The sequence below is a fragment of the Ursus arctos genome, unplaced genomic scaffold (assembly GCF_023065955.2).
Source record: "Ursus arctos isolate Adak ecotype North America unplaced genomic scaffold, UrsArc2.0 scaffold_2, whole genome shotgun sequence".
Lineage (NCBI taxonomy): Eukaryota > Metazoa > Chordata > Mammalia > Carnivora > Ursidae > Ursus > Ursus arctos.
Genome location: NW_026622874.1, coordinates 38,957,042 through 38,974,065, shown reverse-complemented (window position 1 = coordinate 38,974,065; position 17,024 = coordinate 38,957,042). Strand labels below are relative to the sequence as shown.

At 47.7% G+C, this 17,024-nt stretch overlaps 1 protein-coding gene across 6 annotated transcripts in view; it reads right to left on the bottom strand.

Moving 5' to 3' along the window:
* Positions 1–362: 362 nt before the first annotated feature.
* Positions 363–17,024, bottom strand: part of PPP1R12B (protein phosphatase 1 regulatory subunit 12B) — a 207,402-nt gene continuing 190,740 nt past the window's right edge. For 3 of the 6 annotated variants that reach the window (XM_057315719.1, XM_044377707.3, XM_044377709.3), the window contains 2 exons: positions 13,027–13,207; positions 7,615–7,720 (listed from right to left, as the gene is read on the bottom strand). In XM_057315719.1, coding sequence (XP_057171702.1) covers positions 13,073–13,207 — 135 coding nt within the window. In that variant the 3' untranslated portion in view covers positions 7,615–7,720; positions 13,027–13,072. Of the gene's footprint in view, positions 7,721–10,911; positions 13,208–17,024 lie in introns of those variants that run through there. The other 3 variants (XM_044377710.3, XM_026480642.4, XM_044377706.3) reach the window with 2 other exon arrangements.

The window sequence follows — 17,024 nt, the reverse complement described above, 5'->3', positions numbered from 1 at the left end:
CAGGAGCCCAAGAACGCTGCCGCCTCGCCAGCCCCCTTCTGCCCGTGTGCGAGAGCACGTCCGTGTCCATCCAGACCGGCTCCACGCCTCTGTCACTGAGCCTTGCTTTCCTTAGAGATCACCACATTCCTAGTCACCCAACACTGGGAATCTTGATTTCTTCGTATGGTTCTTTTGAACCTACAATCTAGGCTTTTCCTTGGTCTGACTCCAGAGATCCTGCTCTCAGGGACAGTGATTCACTCGTGGCTGTTCCTGGGACAGAGGCCGGAGGGTGAGGCCCCCACTGGTAAAACTGGAATGGCCTGCTCCAGATGGGACATTCTATAAACCCCATTTCCTAAACTGTGGAGACACAGTCACAAAGTTAAAACACGGTTTTATTTACTCATTTATAAATATGGTTGTGTTTACAGGCATCATATAGATGTGAATATTATTATTCCCAAACTTTCAAACACAGAATACTTCATAATACTATATAATAACAACCAGTAAAACAAAATCATTCATCTCAGGGTTGAAAGGCCACTCAAAATTGCATAAAAATACATTCAATTCACAAAGCGACTCTGGCTCCCCCTCCCTAAATGCCCCTCTCCCACCCCCGGTGTATGTACATCGGCCGAAGTTAATCCGTACAAGTCAGCGGAGAAAGTTACATCCGGTGCTTTAACTGTGGTGGAAGTAAGGTTGGGAGCGAAGAGTGAACTGAGTGGAGAAAAAGACAAAATTCAACCCCTAAAATAGGAGAGGCATGAAGACCCCAGGGTGCTTCCTCTGAGCTCTCCTCACCCCTACCTAATCACGGTCAAGGCAGAGGAAGAATGGAGGGAGGGAAACCATGAAGCTGAAGCCGGTGTCTGAATGAGTCCAGTGAGAACAGGCTGTATATTCTCCAGAGCGGGGGGTGCAAGGCGGAAACATGTTCCTTCCCTCCTCCGGGAGACGACGGCCCTACCTGGGTGCCAGCGAGGTGGCAGGCCCAGTCTTTCACAGGCTCAAGGGACTCTAGCCAGAAGCGGAGTTATTTTGGGTTGCTGTATCCTCCCAGAACCCTCTCCCACCCCTGCAGCCTGCCTCCTGGAGTTCTGTGCTTGAGCCCCACGTCCTCCTTCCTCCAGCCTCTCGTTATCTGGCCTCCGTCACCAGACAAGCTGGGATCTGTCCCAGGCTTCAGCAGTGTGGGGGCGAGCAACGACAAGGTCAGGTATGTTAAGGTGAGAGTCCATGCTCAATTCTGGTTTTGTGGGAACATCAGAGGCTCTAAGAGGCTCCCTGCAGTCAGTGTGCCCTTCCTGACTCCTCTCCTGCAAGGAAGCAATGGGCTGGAGTTTCCTCTGGGAAGACCCCCTGTCCCTAGCTGGAAACATCAAATCTCTCAGGACAAAGACTGAGTAAGCTAGACACGGCTGCCCACGGTCTCCCTGGCCAGGCTACAGACAAGTCAGGCCCACCGTTCAAACCTCATCTCTGAGAGGCTATTAGCACAGCCACGGACCTTTGAAACCAGAGGAGGGGGGGGTGGCGGCGGTCGTTGTTGGTGAATGGAACTGGACCAGGAATCATGGCTGATGTGTGGAAAACCTAAGTACCATTAGCTCCAAGTGAGAAAAGCAAAGAATGAAGAATAGAGGGTGATGGGGGAGGAAGGGTGAACGGTATGTTTGTTTCTGTTTTGAAGGACATAAGAGCAGCCTCATGTCACTTTAAGGGGACACCCAAGAAGTTTATTGGAAGCATGAGGGGGAAATCTGGAGGAGAAATAACAAAGTATCACTCTGGCAGATTCACAGTCCGAAATGATAAGCAGATGGGACTGGAGAATGGCTCAGAGAGAAGGCCTTTGGGGGATTGGAAGGGCAGGGGAAAAGCAAAAGATATGAATTAACACAATAACACACTTGGATAACATTGGTTCAAGAATACGCTGGACTGGCACATGTGCATGCATACGCACGCAGGTAGAAGCACGAGTCATCTCCAAATTTTTACACCTCTTTAGGTAAGATCGGCTCATCCATCAATTCATCACTCACCAGTGGTGTCTGTCTTTAACATACCCACTTCCCATGGTTCTTCCCAAGGAGGGGCTTCCAGGACCCTGGGCGGCAAGCCACACCTAGGTTCAATTTGACCCTCAACCACGCAGCTCAAAGTGGTAGGGAATGCATCTCTCTTCCCCTGCAGTTGCTAGCAGGCTAGTCAAGATTCTCGAGTGGGTTTTTATCAGCCCCCAGAGACCACCTCCTCCCTAGCAGCCGTGACAGTTAACAGTTCCTGGGCTGCAATGAAGTTGATCTCTTCCGATCTAATCAGAACACAAGCGATCAATAGCTGTCCTTGATAGGGTCTACTGCTCCCAAGCAATGTCGATAGCCATTAGGGAAGCTGATTAACATCTCCGCTCTGCTGGAGGCCAAGGGACCAGGGTACCAGTGACTAGCACTCATTTCCCAGCATGCAGTTCTGCGGCTCAGTGACCCCCTCCTCCGCTCTGGCAGCCTCCACCCTGCTCTTCGTTCTGCCTTCTTCCCACCGCAGCTCACGGGCAACCTTCACTTCAGGGTCCCTGTCCTTCACTCACACCCAGTCCTGCAGGCGGCTTTTCAGAGCTGGGCGCGGTCCTCTGCAACATGGCTGTGTGGACTTAGGGTCTGTGACCTCTTCCCACACTGGTAGTCTCCCCTGCAGACCTGCTTAAAGGAAGGGTCATCCTGAACAGCACTGGACCCTTGTACTTCTGATAGTCCAGAATCCAGAGGGGTTCCACAGAACTAAAGGTTGAGGTTTTCATTGAGGAAAATGATCTTGCTGCCAGTAGGGCAGAATTTAAGACTATGTGAAAGCTGGTGCTAAGCAGAAAGGCCATGTCTGCCCTTTGGATGTTCAGGACCGCATAGACCACATCTGAGAAGGTGGAAGGAATCTACGAAGCAGCACCTCTATTTCCTATTAAGACAACTTGTCCAAAGGCTGCCTGCAACAAACTGCTTTCTCTCCATTTCCCCACGAGCTCCAATTTCCCCCTCTGCAGGTTTTAATATTCTTACCAGGCCATGAAGAGGGAAAGCAACTGCAATACCATTCAATTACCCTCAATATTAAATTCCCTTTCTAACAAAGATGAGAAGTCAATCTTGATGGGCTAATGTTAAACAGTTTGAATTCAGAAGAAAACAAGATTTTTTTGCCATTAGAAAGAGCAACAATTCTGAGTTTAAGAAACGTTCATCTTCCTAGGAATAAATAAATCACAGAATTTTAAGCCTAGAAGGGATCTTAAGGATGATCCAGTCCCACTGCATTCTGCAGACAGGGAAGGTGACTTTCCCAAGGTCACATGGCTAATAAGAGCTGGCCCTAGAATCCAGCTCTTCTGACTCCTAGGGGCTTATCCTTTCGTGTTGCCTTCTTCTGCCCTCAAAGCTGCCTTGCTTATTGGGTGAGAGGACTCACATCCTTTGATGGGTTGAAACCTGCCTTAAAAATCAGTGTGGGGACCAAGACCTGCAGTTATAATTGGGCCTAGATCTGGGGCTGCTAACTTGCGTCTAGAGTTAGGTGTTTGCTAGCACAAACAGTGGCCCCTGGGAATGGCTGGAAGGGAAGGACCCCAGCCAGCGCCCACGTAGTGTCACCTCACTGTGAAGCTCCAATGGAACTAGTGGCTCACCCAGTGGGGTGTACCAGGAATTCCTCCTGCCTACTGGCTCCGTTGCTGAATCCTTCAGGCTTTCCCTTTTGTGGGGCAGAGCGGCCTGGCAGCTGAATAAGTGGCAGTATTTTTAACAGCCCTCTCATCTCCGTGCTTCTCCTGCTCAGCTCGCGCCCACCGCCGTAGAAGGACTGCCAGCGTTGTCAGGACGGAAAGGCCGGCCTTTGTCTGAGAGGAGGCAGTCTCTCTGTCTGGCGAGGGGAGGCTGTACTGGGGCCAGAAATCCAGAGACCAAACCAAATGCGTGGCTTTGAGAGTTTCTTCTTCTCTCATCTCTGGCTCAGTTAAAAGCCCTTGATAGCAAAACAGTAGTTCACACGTTTTTCGTGGGATACACAGGCTAATAGATGGGGTTTCAGCCTTCTTGTTTCTAAGCAGAACTGTTAAATAAGCATGTTTTGTTTTGGGCAGGAGAAGCACGTGAAATGATCCAAACCAGAGATCCGAAGCCTCCTTCACCAGTGGCCTCAGACAGCAATGAATGCATTTTGGTCTCAAATGTGGAGCGGGAGACAGGAAGGCGCAGAAGAGAAGCGAACACATCCTGCAGTTGGATAGAAAAAGCCAGGGAGGTTCCAGGAAATATCAAGTGGGACTGCCCAACAGAGAATTCAGCGCACTAAACAAGCCCAGGGCATGTCTATTCTTTCAGATTCTTTAGAGGCAACACCCCAAGATCTGCATAACCCTGTTGCACTAGAGACTGGGACTGGGGCGAGGGGTCATCATGCCCAAGAGCTATCTGGAAAAGAGTAAGCAGCCCTTGAAAGACAAACAGGCGAAGCAGTGAAACTTCAGCCAGAGAATCTCTGGAATGGCCAAATCATTACTCCTAAAGGTGTGGCTTGGTTTTGAAAAATATCAAATTAATGAGAACAGAGGATATAAAGTTGTACCAAGAACCTTCTCATTCCCATTCTGATATTTCATGGAAAGACTTTAAAAGTGACACAGCATCGCTGAGCCCCAAATTGTTGGCCAGACCGGCAGTATTCATACAGCTTGAGCTATCTGGGGTGTTCCTGGGTATCCAAACCAGTAGGTTGGGGACAGGAGGTTTGTGGCCACTGAAGAGACCGACAGCACAAGAGGAGGGAGGCCTGCTGCTATCAGCATCCGGAGCGCACGGCTGGTCATCAGGTCTCTAGCCATCACTTCTGGGGCTTTCAGTCAATGCAACTGTGAAGAAAGGGTATTTTATTCTCTGGGAAGGGACCAGAATTGAGAGTCTGTCTGTCTAATAAAGCTAATTGCGTAAGAGAGAGTACCTGAAATTACCTAGGATCGTTTACCCTTTCATGATTTCTGGGCCATAGAATCCAGTATTCCTGAGATTGAAAAGCTTGTAAATTTTTCATCACAAGGGAAACTTTCTGGCAAGAAAAGGCATCTTTAATGTGAAAGGGCTGTGAAGCAGCCGGGCATAACACCAATCTAAGAGTTTTTAGATTCTGTCCCATGCTTTTGAAAGGCACACACAGATGAGGGAACTCTCTGTAACCTCTTTACCTGGTCTGTCTAATGGGAGAGGGTCAAGATGTTTTCCTAATAATTCAGTTTTCTTTTCCTGAGAAAGAGGCAGCAACCACCCCCATGCCTTGCCCAATATCGAGGATGTGCCAGGAGAATCAATTAGTCAACACCTTGTGCTGATTTCCCCTCTCCCTAGAATGAAGAAGATGTTTATAGTGGAAGTGACGAAACATTTTACCCTAATTTACCATTCCCTGAGAGCTGAGCTGACAGTGCTCCCATGCTCATACAAAATCCGAATCAGTAGCAGCTTCTCTCGGAAAATGGCTGGAAATGGAAGAGAGAATTTTGTATATTCTAAAAATGGAATTTTGCCAGAGGAGACCTATTTCCTCTTCTGGAATTAGGATCTTGAGTGATAACCTCTGGTTTAAAGTTCACGTAATGTTTCAGAGGGCCACGGAGAACTACACTGTCATTTTCGGGAAAGAAACTAAAAATGGACAGAGGTAGTATATGTTAGGAGAATGGACCGCTCTGAGGACTGAACACCATGGGCCGCTCTAAAATGAGGACTTAAGTGACCTGCTCACTCAAAATCAACCGACCAAGGGAGAAAAAGCCTATATAGACCAAATATGTTAGGTATCAATATGGGTCACCATCAAGGACTAACGGTTTAATTTTGTGCTAACGGAGTACCTGTCCAGGTTTGGGCAGGATATGTTAAAAGGTTGTTTTTGTCCAGAGGAGGACAGACGAGATGTGACAGGCAGGAAAAGTATGCCATGTGAGAAATGCCTTAAAGGACCGGGAAAATGCCAGTCGGAAATCAGGTTAAGGGGAGATGACCAACTACAAAGGGGCTGTCACATTAAAGGGCACGACTGGGCCGTGGGGAGCACCCACGAGCAGACCTTGACTCATCTTAGGAAAAGCTTTCTGGTTATTAGAGTTGCCCACCTTTCACGGAATAGATGCACAGCTGCCCGACTGTGGGTCAGAGCTGGGGCAGTGGGGTGCAGGTGGGGCTCCCTGTGGCAGGACAATGGAAAGCTCATCCAAAGGCCTCCAGGCTTTGCCGCTCTAAGATTCCGGACTCCCGTCAATGAGTTACAAGTATCTCATCATTTTAAACCTCTATTAAGAAGTCATTTCTCCTGTTGGCTTCTAAGAAAACAAATGTCTCTCCCCTAAATCTAACCACCGGAAATAATCAAGTTCACCACCATTACCACAGCACAATCTATCTTCTATCTTTTTTGTCACAAGGTTGCAAGTGTCCCCAGATACTCTACTTACACCATATATGTCTTTCTGACCTGCTTCTACTCCCTGGTCCGCCTGCTACCCATCCACCCTTCTCAGCTCTCATGCCTCCTTGCAAGGACTTCTTTTCTCATTAGGAGCAGGTGCCAGAGTGAAGAGAGGAAAACAAGGTCAAAATGAGGTGAGACAGAATGGGGTGTTTCAGAGCCCGGATTTTCTAATAAGGAAAATCACTGTGTAGGGAAAACAAGTGGGAGATGAGAACAGTGGGCTGACATTTATGCCATGGTCTGGCTTTTCGGCAAGAGGGCCGATGGTGCCGCCAAGGCAATTCTTCTGGTCTCCAGAGCACCCCAGGAGAAATGATTTTCCATAATGGCCAAAGACAAGTGAGGTCAGATGCGCTGTTCTAGCTTTTACACCATGTGGCAAGGTGGTGGAGGGGAGACAGGAAGGAAAATAGAAGGATAGAAAGGAAAGGAATAAAGGAAGCCAGGGTCATCTGAGCCGTGAGGAAGGGGGCCAGGCATGAGGGAAGAACAGGAATTAAGACTAATCAGGGATGTTACTGGGTTGTTGATAGGAAAAATAACAGTAACGCCAGCAAGGAGTTAGAGAAAAGTCAGTTCCTGAGAGGTGCAGACTAGCAGAGACCTTCAATGCAGTCACTGTCACCTTGGAATCTAATGGAAACACAGCTCTAGAGGCCGTCCGATGATTATGCCAACATCCTGTTTCTCTTGGCATCCCAGACAGGATCCTGGAATGGCCACCGTAAGACTCACCTATATCAGAGGACACAGGGTCAGTGTAAAAGGCTGCGGGGTACTGGTTCGGGTAGAGGCCTTACATGTTTGGACCAAATCCAATGTGGACAAGTTGCTGAGCAGCATGAAGTTGGGGTCCACAGCTGAGGCTGGTGTACTCCCCAAGGCCGCCTCCGGATGGCTCGGATGATCACAATCATGCTTCAATTAAAACTGTCAAGAAACTCAGGCGGTGGGGGCGTGGGAGGAACAGGGCATCGAGAGTGCAGGGGAGGTGACCGGGGAGGGCCAGAAGGAAGTTGTCCTTCCACCAAAACATTCACTTCTTTTGGTTGGAAGGCAATGGCTGGAAAAGAGGGGTGGGCGCAGCAGTGCTGCCCTTTCCCTCCTCAATTGGGAGCCTAGTCTATTTGGATAGTTTGCTGATGACTCTGATGAGGGCACCGTTTTCATCTTTCAGCCGCTGGTTGTCAGATTTCAGTTCTGTTAACACCTGTAGGGGGACAGAGGGAAAGACGTGTTAGAGCTTGGCATCATCACCTCCTTACCCTCCCTGACCAGGCCAGGCCAGCTCAGCCCAGCGAGCAGGGCGTTCCGAAGCAGCTTATGCAGTGAACTGTCACCACCCCTTCCCCCAGGGGTGAAAGTGCCCTGAATCTTTCTATTTGTTGAGTTGGTAATGTTCATATTTAGGGAGACCACAGCCCCTCCATCTTTTGAACTAGCATACTTAGCAATAACATCTTATTTCACGTTCCACACCATGCATCCTTTCATTATCCTGAATCGACCACTGTTTACAATTGTTCCTGCCCTTGAACTCACTTCTAGTCTGGAGAAATTAAGGACAGTGCCAAAGTGAGCTGGTGAGGACACAGAGGAGAAACTGAGAAAGGAGTACTGGGTCAACTAAAACAGTTAAGGACAGACACTGCCTCACGTCCCCTCAAAAATAGGAATGCAAGGGAGAGCGGCATAACCCGACTTTGTCACAGCCACAAGATGACTTAAGGTCCTCCTAGTGCCTTCTGTGATGAAATCCACCCAAATTCCTGCTTGTCATACTACACGTATCCACTTTCAACCACTACAACCCAAGGAGTTTACGGATTCGGTCACCGCACAGCTGTGACGCACAGCGAGCGCTGGGTATGTGTTGACTTCTCAGCCAGAGCTCCCTGTGTAGCTACCACGGGATACAAGGGGGCCTGAGCAGCAGTTCTCGGGGATAGTGTTACAAATCCAGGAAATAGGTGCTTTGGGGGAAGGGGGAATAGAGATTTCAATTCTGTCAGTTCTGCCATCTTGGAACATGACACATAGTGCTGTTCAACATGCAAACAAGGGAAAAACGGCAGCCCAAGCCCTAGTCTGGATTTCCACGTCTTTATATGTGAACAGGCACGCCGACAGGGGTGCTGTGCAACTAAAACGCCACAGTGGGACGTTGCGGAGGGGACAGTTTATGTGTGGGCCCTGCTGGCAGTTTGGGGAGCCTCAGGTTAGAGGGGAAATACATCTTCACCAGGAAGGCTACAGAAATCGACATCTACATCTCTTCAATGCAGACGTGCTTTGATATTTTTAGTCATCAGACCTACAGGACTCCAGCAGCAGTGAGGTCGCCAGTCACGGATGGCCTGGGCTCGGAGGTCATGAAGCCTGTTTAACTCTAGCTCCGGCTCTGCTATTAACCACTTAGGGGACCTAACCGTACCATAAGAAACAGAATTTTTGTTTCCTCAATCTCGTATGGAGGAATGTAGATCAAATTCTACAAATATATATGTGTATACACACTTTTATGCATCACAGAGACACAAAGGATTTGTATTATTAAGGGCACGAAAAGAAAGCAGGATTGAACATCCACACTGCGGAAGGCTCTGTCCTAGAAGTTCTCACTCCCACGGTCTTATTAGCACCTCATGAGTCTGTGATACAGTTGTTCTCCTTACGTCTACAAATGAGGAAATAAAGAATTTCATAACTAGTCCAAAGTACGCAGCTATTAAATGGCAAAGCTGATATTGGGCCCCTGTGTGCCTGACTCCGAAGATTATTCTTTCGTTAGAGAGGTTGTATGGAAAACCAAACACCAGAAGTCCAGAACTCCAGCACTGTCATTGTCATGAATGATCTCTATTACTTTAAGCAAACCACTCTGTTTCTCTGGGTTTCCATTTTTGCATCTAAAAAAGAATCATCATCTCTGCCCTGGTCACCCATCAAGTCAGCTGAGAGTCACCTCCGGTCATCTCCCCTGCACTCAGCCCTCCTGTGAGGGCCCCGGGAGGTACCAGACGTGGAAGTGTGCGGACGTACATAACGTGCTCTGCCGATACTCAGGATTCTCACGACCACTGTGAGTTCTCCATGAATGGGTGAGGGCAAGTAGGTTATCTACAAATTTTACTAAAAAGATTTTAATCCAGATAGTACAATAAAGTTTTGGTCCTTTAACCCTGCCTCTCCTACCTCCAACCTAATCAATCAAAGTTGCTCTGGCTGCTCTCTCTCATGCCTCTATCCCCGTGGCCTTGACTACCAGAAGTGAGCGCTCAGAAACTCAGTCCAAGAAGATTTTTAGAACAAGTCAGCCAGGATGGCCCCGCAGTGCTTCACCTTCCCATCTGCTTTCCAGTGCCCCATCCTGGGTCTCGCAGCCTGGGTATCAGTGAGACTCTGAAAGTCGTATTTCCATAATAGGATTCCATAGGTGGGGAAGAAGCTATGTATGTCATTGGATTTCATTTCCCTGCCAGCAGCTCATCAAATCAGAACTGGGCCGACTCCTCCCTGCTTTTTAAATGTACAAACAACTTGTTGAGCCTTGGTGATTTATTTCCACATTAAGAACTCAATTCTTTGAAAAAAAAAAATTGGACAAGGCAATTTCCCAGCTGCAATATGCTACAACTGACATCTTAGGGGAGTGTCAAAAAGTACAAGAAGTGGAATGTAGAAATCAAGGGGGAAAACAGTCTCATAAACTTGATTCTCAAAAGAGAGAGGAGGAAATGAACAGTGTTATCTGATATTCACTTGAAGTTAAAGAATGATTAAATAAGAACACATGTGGAAGCACTATAGAAGTACGAGGTTTAACAAAACTTTATCATTTCAACCCCCTGGAGGTCAGCTTTCTTAACTTCTAAATTTCCAGTTCACCACAGTTTGATGTTAAGGTATCTTAGACAAATAAAATTCAAGTGCATGTTTTCCCAAACCTGACTTCGTCCAGCCTTTGATGAAGAATGTGTTGAAGAGGGAGAGGATATGAGGGTCTTGAAGCTGCGGAGACTCGGGAAGGACAAGGCTAGCTGCAGGGTGACGGGGGCTCAGGGTGAGTCTTGCCTAGGCTGCTTTGCTTCTGACTGACTACTTGGGAAGTGGGGAGGGGGTCCCACCGCTTATATTCTATTGCAAGTGGCTTGCACGATACAATAAAACAAAACAGAACAAAAAAACCCGGAAAAGCAGGGCAAACTCTCTGGGTCACACTGTCAGTTTGGTTTAGTTATCCCATCTCTCCTTCTGGTAGGGGTCGGCAAGTGTTTTCTATAAAGGGCCAGATAATAAATATCAAGCCACATGGTCTCTGCTCCAACTATTCGACTCTGCTCTTGTGGCACAAAGTACTTACGAACGTAATGATAATACATAAACAAATGAGCATGGCTCAGTTTCAATACAACTTTATTTCTGGACATCAAGAGTTGATTCCATATATTTTCAGGTATCACGAAATATTCGTCTTCCTTTGACTCCCCCCCCCCAACTATGTGTATGGCTCATGGGCCTACTGATGGGCCACAGTTCGCTGATCTGTTACAGAAGGTCACGTGCTGTGCAATGGATTCTTTACAGTGGCAACATCTCGCAGTAGGTAAATGGCTGTTTGGGAAGTCAAGAGTGCTGAGAAAGCAGAATGCTGCCCTTCAGCCCTCAGCTGCAATGGTGGGGGCGCACTGTTGCTGTTTAATAGATTCTTCTTGCACTGTTTAGGCCATATGCTTAACAAATGGCTAAAACTCTGTGCCAAATATGCAGGCAGCTAACAGCACAGTGGTTGAGCGCTTGGGCTCTGGAACCTGACATATTTGGTTTGAATTTTGGTTCTACCACTTACTTTTTGAGTGACCTTGGACCGGTTACTTAATCTGGAACTCGTTTTTTTCCATTTGTTAAAAATGATTGTTCTGGGGAATAAGTGAGAAAAAGCACACCAAGTACTGTGCACAGGTCTTAATAAACGACACCGTTACCTTAGTTATTTACTGTTGAAAGCATGAGACCTAGTTTTGCTCTATATCCCATGCTATCTTGCACAAAGAGGGAAACTAAAAATGACTGGGACATCTTTTGTGGGTCCCCAGTTCACCCCTGTCAAATTTTCCAGTAATCCTGAGGCTTACTTTCCAGCATGGAGTTTGGACCTAACGTGGCACTCAGTAAGCAGGTAACTAAGCTGCTTGGCGCCAGGCCGTGGTGTCACTTCCCTTTCAATTTTCTGTGTGTGACAGCATCTACAGCAGGATATTAGCTCAGCCCTTATGGTAATTTGGGTGCTTCAGATCTAGTGGGTATTAGCTGCCAGCTACTGACCCTGAGGCCACAAGCAAATAGGCAGAGAAAAGAACAGGCGCTGGTCAGGACTAATTAGATTGTTGTTGGAAATTAAAAACTCATTTCAGAGAGCAAAACTGCTCAGCAGTGGTGACCCCATCACACCATCGTGGGATGGGAAAGCAAGTTATCTGTGAGCTTGTCTTTCAGACCAACATCCAGGGAGTCTCCAGTTTACCAAACATATTTTTTGGTTCTCAGTTGAGAATAAATCCCTGCTCTCTGCTCCAATGACTGTCATCTCCTTTGCAAAGCTACCCCCATTAGGGAAGGTCTGGCTGTGTGAGGGTCTCATTTGTCCAGGCTGTGTTCTGCCTCACAGCCCACACTGGCAAGGGGTGGGGGTGGGGGGCACATCCCTAGGGCCCAGAGATTTGTGACAGGGATGAGAGTGATGCCTCCCAAGGAGGGGGAAGAAAGCAAAGATGATTGTAGGAGGGAGGCGAAGAATAGCCAATTCTACTCAAATGGTGGGATGGACAGTGTTACTGCTGCCAGTGGAGCTCTAGCCTTCAGAGCTAGGCGTCCCCATCCAGCATGTCGTCAGATGTGGAAGACTCAGCTCTGTCTGGTATGCAAAGGGCCATTCTCAACCCCGGTTTCACAAAAGAATCAATAGGGTAAGTCTGAGAAAATACTGATGCCTGGGTCTCAACCCAGACTACTGATTTTGGGGGTTGGGAGGGGTTGGGCCCAGGCACTATATATATTAAAAGCTCCCAGCCAGGGTTGAGAGTCCCTGCCCTTGGTTACCCCAGGCCCAGCAACAATATGGAGTGCAGGACCAACCCCAACTGCTCCAGTGGCCAGGATGCACTTGGGTTGCTACTGACTGAGAAAGCTCAACTTTCAGTTTGGCAACGACCCCACCAAAGAAATTTGCACACACACAGATGCGTGTGTACGTCTACGTACACCTATGTGTAGCCGAGTGAGCAAATCCATTCTCGGTCTCCAGGGGAGGAGAAGGTGACGTGGTGATCTCACCAAACAGATCACCAGCCCAGGCAAGGATTCCGTCACTGCCTCCCTTGACCTAGGCTGTTATGTCTCACTCTGTGGCTCTTTCCATCTGCAGATGACCCACATTTATAGGCACCCACATATGGTGGCTCTGATGGAGGGGCATGAGCACAGGGCTTCTGGGTCCAACAAAAAGAGAGAACATGCCTGGAGTGGTGGAGGAGGGAAGTGAGGTGGAGAAGAGGGGCAAGAACTAGAGCTCCTGGATTTCCGAGGACTCGACGGACTCCGAGAGTCTGGCCACAACTCGGGTCAGGGCCCTGTTCTCAGCCTGCAGTTGCTCGTTCATCTGCTTCAAGGTTTGAATCTGTTTTAGCTGGTGGAGGTTCTGTAGAGAGTGAAACATGGAGGAGACAGACAGACAAGAGAGAGAGAGAGAGACAAGACAGACCAGAGGAGATAAAAGTAGGACAAAGAAATCATGTGACTTTTTGTTTTTTGTTTTTAGTTGGCATGCGAGAAAGGAAATGAGAAAGGCAGGAGTAAATGGTGCAGGATGAGGGGAGGGATAAGGGAGAAAAGCACCAACAGGTGGGGGGAGCCAGGCCTACGATTCTTGGCTAAGGTTGAACTATGCTGCCGGTCAGCCATATGAGTACAACCACCACGCTCTCAAATAGCACATGCGGATTGCTTTTGAGAATGACAGCCCACCAGGTAGCTTGGGGCCTTCTGAGCTGATTTAACGTGGTTGAGCCATAGCCTCGGGGGCCCTTCTTCATCATCAACGGGACCTGGAGTTGAGGACTCCGTGTTCCTAAAACCAGCTGCAGCCCTTTTCTCTCTCCCTCTTCTCATCTTGACCTATACTCGGCTCCCTACTCCTACTTGTTTTTCTTTTTTTTTCTTTTTTTCTGGGTCCTTCTCTTTACTTTTTATTTAAAAAAATGAAACAAGGAAAATAAAAGAGGGGCCTGTTGTTTAAATATCTTCTGTACGAGGCATGTACTGTTTAGAAGGTTGAAGGGGCACATACAAGATAAGAGACTGGCAGCTGTCTGCACTGTCCTCTAACCTGTTTTGTAGGATGCTTCATTACCCCTTCTAGTTCTCCACTGCAGTCCAGAAACCTGTTCCAGGATCCAAGAACTGCTAAGCGGCCTCTGACCTGCTACAGGACTACCTGCATCATGAAATTCACTTTGTCCCAGCTCATGAAGAGGCTGGCAGCTGCTTGAAGGTGTTCACATACAGACTCACACTCTGAAAGTTACAGCTGTGCACAAAAGCTGGAGAAATCATACGTGTCCAAGATACTGGAATTGGTTGGACTGATGTACTAGTTCAGGCCTCACTATTTGTAAGTGTTACAAATGGGACAGAATAACCAGTCCACAGATATTCTTCCTAATACCTCGTAGCCCATAAAGGAGCTAAAGACGTCCAATGGCTTTATACCACAGGCTTGCTTACTGTTACTGTCGTTGCCTAAGTGGTCATCTGTACTGAGCCTGTAACCAAGACCATCAGCTCTCTGGGAGAGGAAAGGATTTTATTATGCAAATGGGGCTTCACAGAGGAAGATGAAAAATCCTGTAGATTACAGTGATGACAAACCAGAGAGAAGTCTCTCATACCCACATGGATGTGAGGGACAGAAATGAAGGATTAGTGGAGTTAAAGCTGGAAGTGAAGAAGCAAGAAAATGAAAGGCAGCATGAAGGGGAAAAAACAGTGAAAAGGAAAAACAAGCAGAGACAAACTGCCGAATATCTCTTTCCCCAAAGAGGGAGAATGAGCACCTTGGAAAAAAGGCAGAGCTGCTCAACACTTCCATGTAGCCACTTAAGGGTAGAGACCAGGCAACGCTCCTTACCCTCTGCAAGCATCTCGGCCATGGAGAGGACTGGGATCAGAGGAGATCATGGTGCAGCATATGGAAATATTTAAAGAAATGGGCAGGGACCAAACATAAGAACCAATGGAAAGTCCCTGGCTCTCACCCTTCTTTGGAGCTGACACTGGACCAAAGCTTTCAACATAATCATTGTCATTATATGAAGTGGTCCTTGCCTCCTAGGGAATAATATTAAAGACATGAACTATGAAAATGATTCAATCTAACATGTGAGTATAAGCAGATCAAGGTGGAAGAATTTGAAAGTTCCCAGTAAGAGGGAGAGAGGCAGGAAACAATCAGGTGGAATGTTCCATAGGAAACAGTACTGAAAACAAGGCACGATGGAGGGGAGGGCAGGGCACAGAGCAGGGTGGGCAAGGACAGGATCAGCTAGTGGTATTTCCAGAGTAAGTAAAAACAAAAATCCCAAGAGCAATCTAAAAGGGGAGCGGCTGCTGGACCCCTCATGCAAGGACCCGGGAGAGGCAGGGAGAAGGTCTGGGAAGGAGCCTGATGCTGAATGGAGGATATAGTAGAAACGTCATCAGGTCTGATGTGGGCCAGACCCAGTGCAGCCTCGCACAGCTCAGGTGGACATGCACACCTATCAGGGGCTGGCACACCATCCTACTCCAATCCAGGCTCTGAGTCCAGGCTGTCCTGGGGAGAACTCATAAATACTTACCTTTGTATAAGGCCGAAAGGCACAACCCATGTCACAAGCACAGAGCCCCACATACACCTGGGCGAGCCCACCTCAGGGTTCCCCCATTTCACCTGGCCTTTGCACTTTATGTGCCAGAATCAGAAAAACAGGCACCAGAGTCACTGTCTGTCCTTGAGCGCCTACTGGATCTTCAGGGTTCACTGGAGGTCAACCTTCAACCTGCTCCCTACTGATCGCTCCAAGAGGGTTGAGTGTCTGTATAAATCAAATATGCAACAGGCACGGGGGCTAACTGGCCCTTAGTTCTACTGGGTCCCAGATTCGATAAGACAGTTTACCTGTGCAGTTGACTGGCTGCCTAGAACACAGAGATTTTGACCACTGATCATTCCCAAGATGTTGATTACCATAAACTGTAGCCTGGATGAAAAAGGACTTGAAATCTAACCAAGCAGCTTCTTAAGACTCCTTTAAGGCCAGTGACATCAATTTCATGATGTCTGTATCTATACGTCTGAAGTTTTTGCTTATCTCAAGGTACAGACACAAACATCATGAAATTGATATTGGCTGTAAGGCTTGTTAAGTTCCTCCCCCTTTGTCCTCTAGGGGGAGCTAGACGATTTGTAAACCTGGTATCGGGCTTTGATCTGAGCAAAGGTTGTTTAGGGGCTTCAGAACTTGCAGGTGTTTCTTCTCCATTTGGCTGGTAATGGAGAATAATGGCAACTGACTGAATGCGTCCATTTTTTAACTAAAAAAGAAAACAAAAAAGTTTCAAATTGGCATACCTAATTTTTCGAGGTCTAAACAGCCATTATCCGGCTCATTTGACAATTTAAACAGCTGAAGTTGAAGTTGACTGGCAAACGACTTAAGGCTGAGGGAGAAACTCCTTCATGTGCTATGATCTCTACTGAGGAAAGAAAGGAACTCATGACCTAGTTTAGGAAATCCTAGCCTGACAGGACAGGGAGAAAGAAACATGTAAGCCCGTCTCAGACCATAGGAGTGAGAGCAACTAGAACCACTGAGGGGGCTCTCATGCTCGGCAATTTAGGATTGGAATAGAGATAAAGAAGGACCTCAACTGCTCCTCTTGGGGACTTTCTGGGTCTTTGCGTGTGGGCCTGGGCAGACGTGGTGTAGAGTTCCGTGACTAGTGGGTCTGGGCTGGCTGTGGGCTCCTGGGTACTCTCTAGAAGGCACCAGCTCTGGCCTCATTTACATGCTCTTGATCAGCATTCAGGCTACTCCTTAACGAGCATCACTGACAGCTGCCTAACAGCAGAGTACAGATGGTATCACTCAAGGGGTTTCAAAAATGGAGGCACCCCCAGTGCAGCTGAGAACTGTGGATATTCATTCATCAAGAACTGTTTAGCTCTACTAACACATGGCTCGAAATGGGAGAGAATACTGTGCGGTAGGTGAGGTGGGTCTGGAAAAACCAGATGATGGAGAAGCTAAGGGTGTTGGGTCATCCTGTTTTTATCGCAGGAGAATCAACCATTAATTATTTCTACTTCTTGCTGTTTTACATCAACGTGAAAGATGTAAGTGCTACTTTTTGGAGATATAAGTAGGTACTGCTTGAAATTCTATGTGAATGCTATGGGAATCAGTTACGGCCTTGGA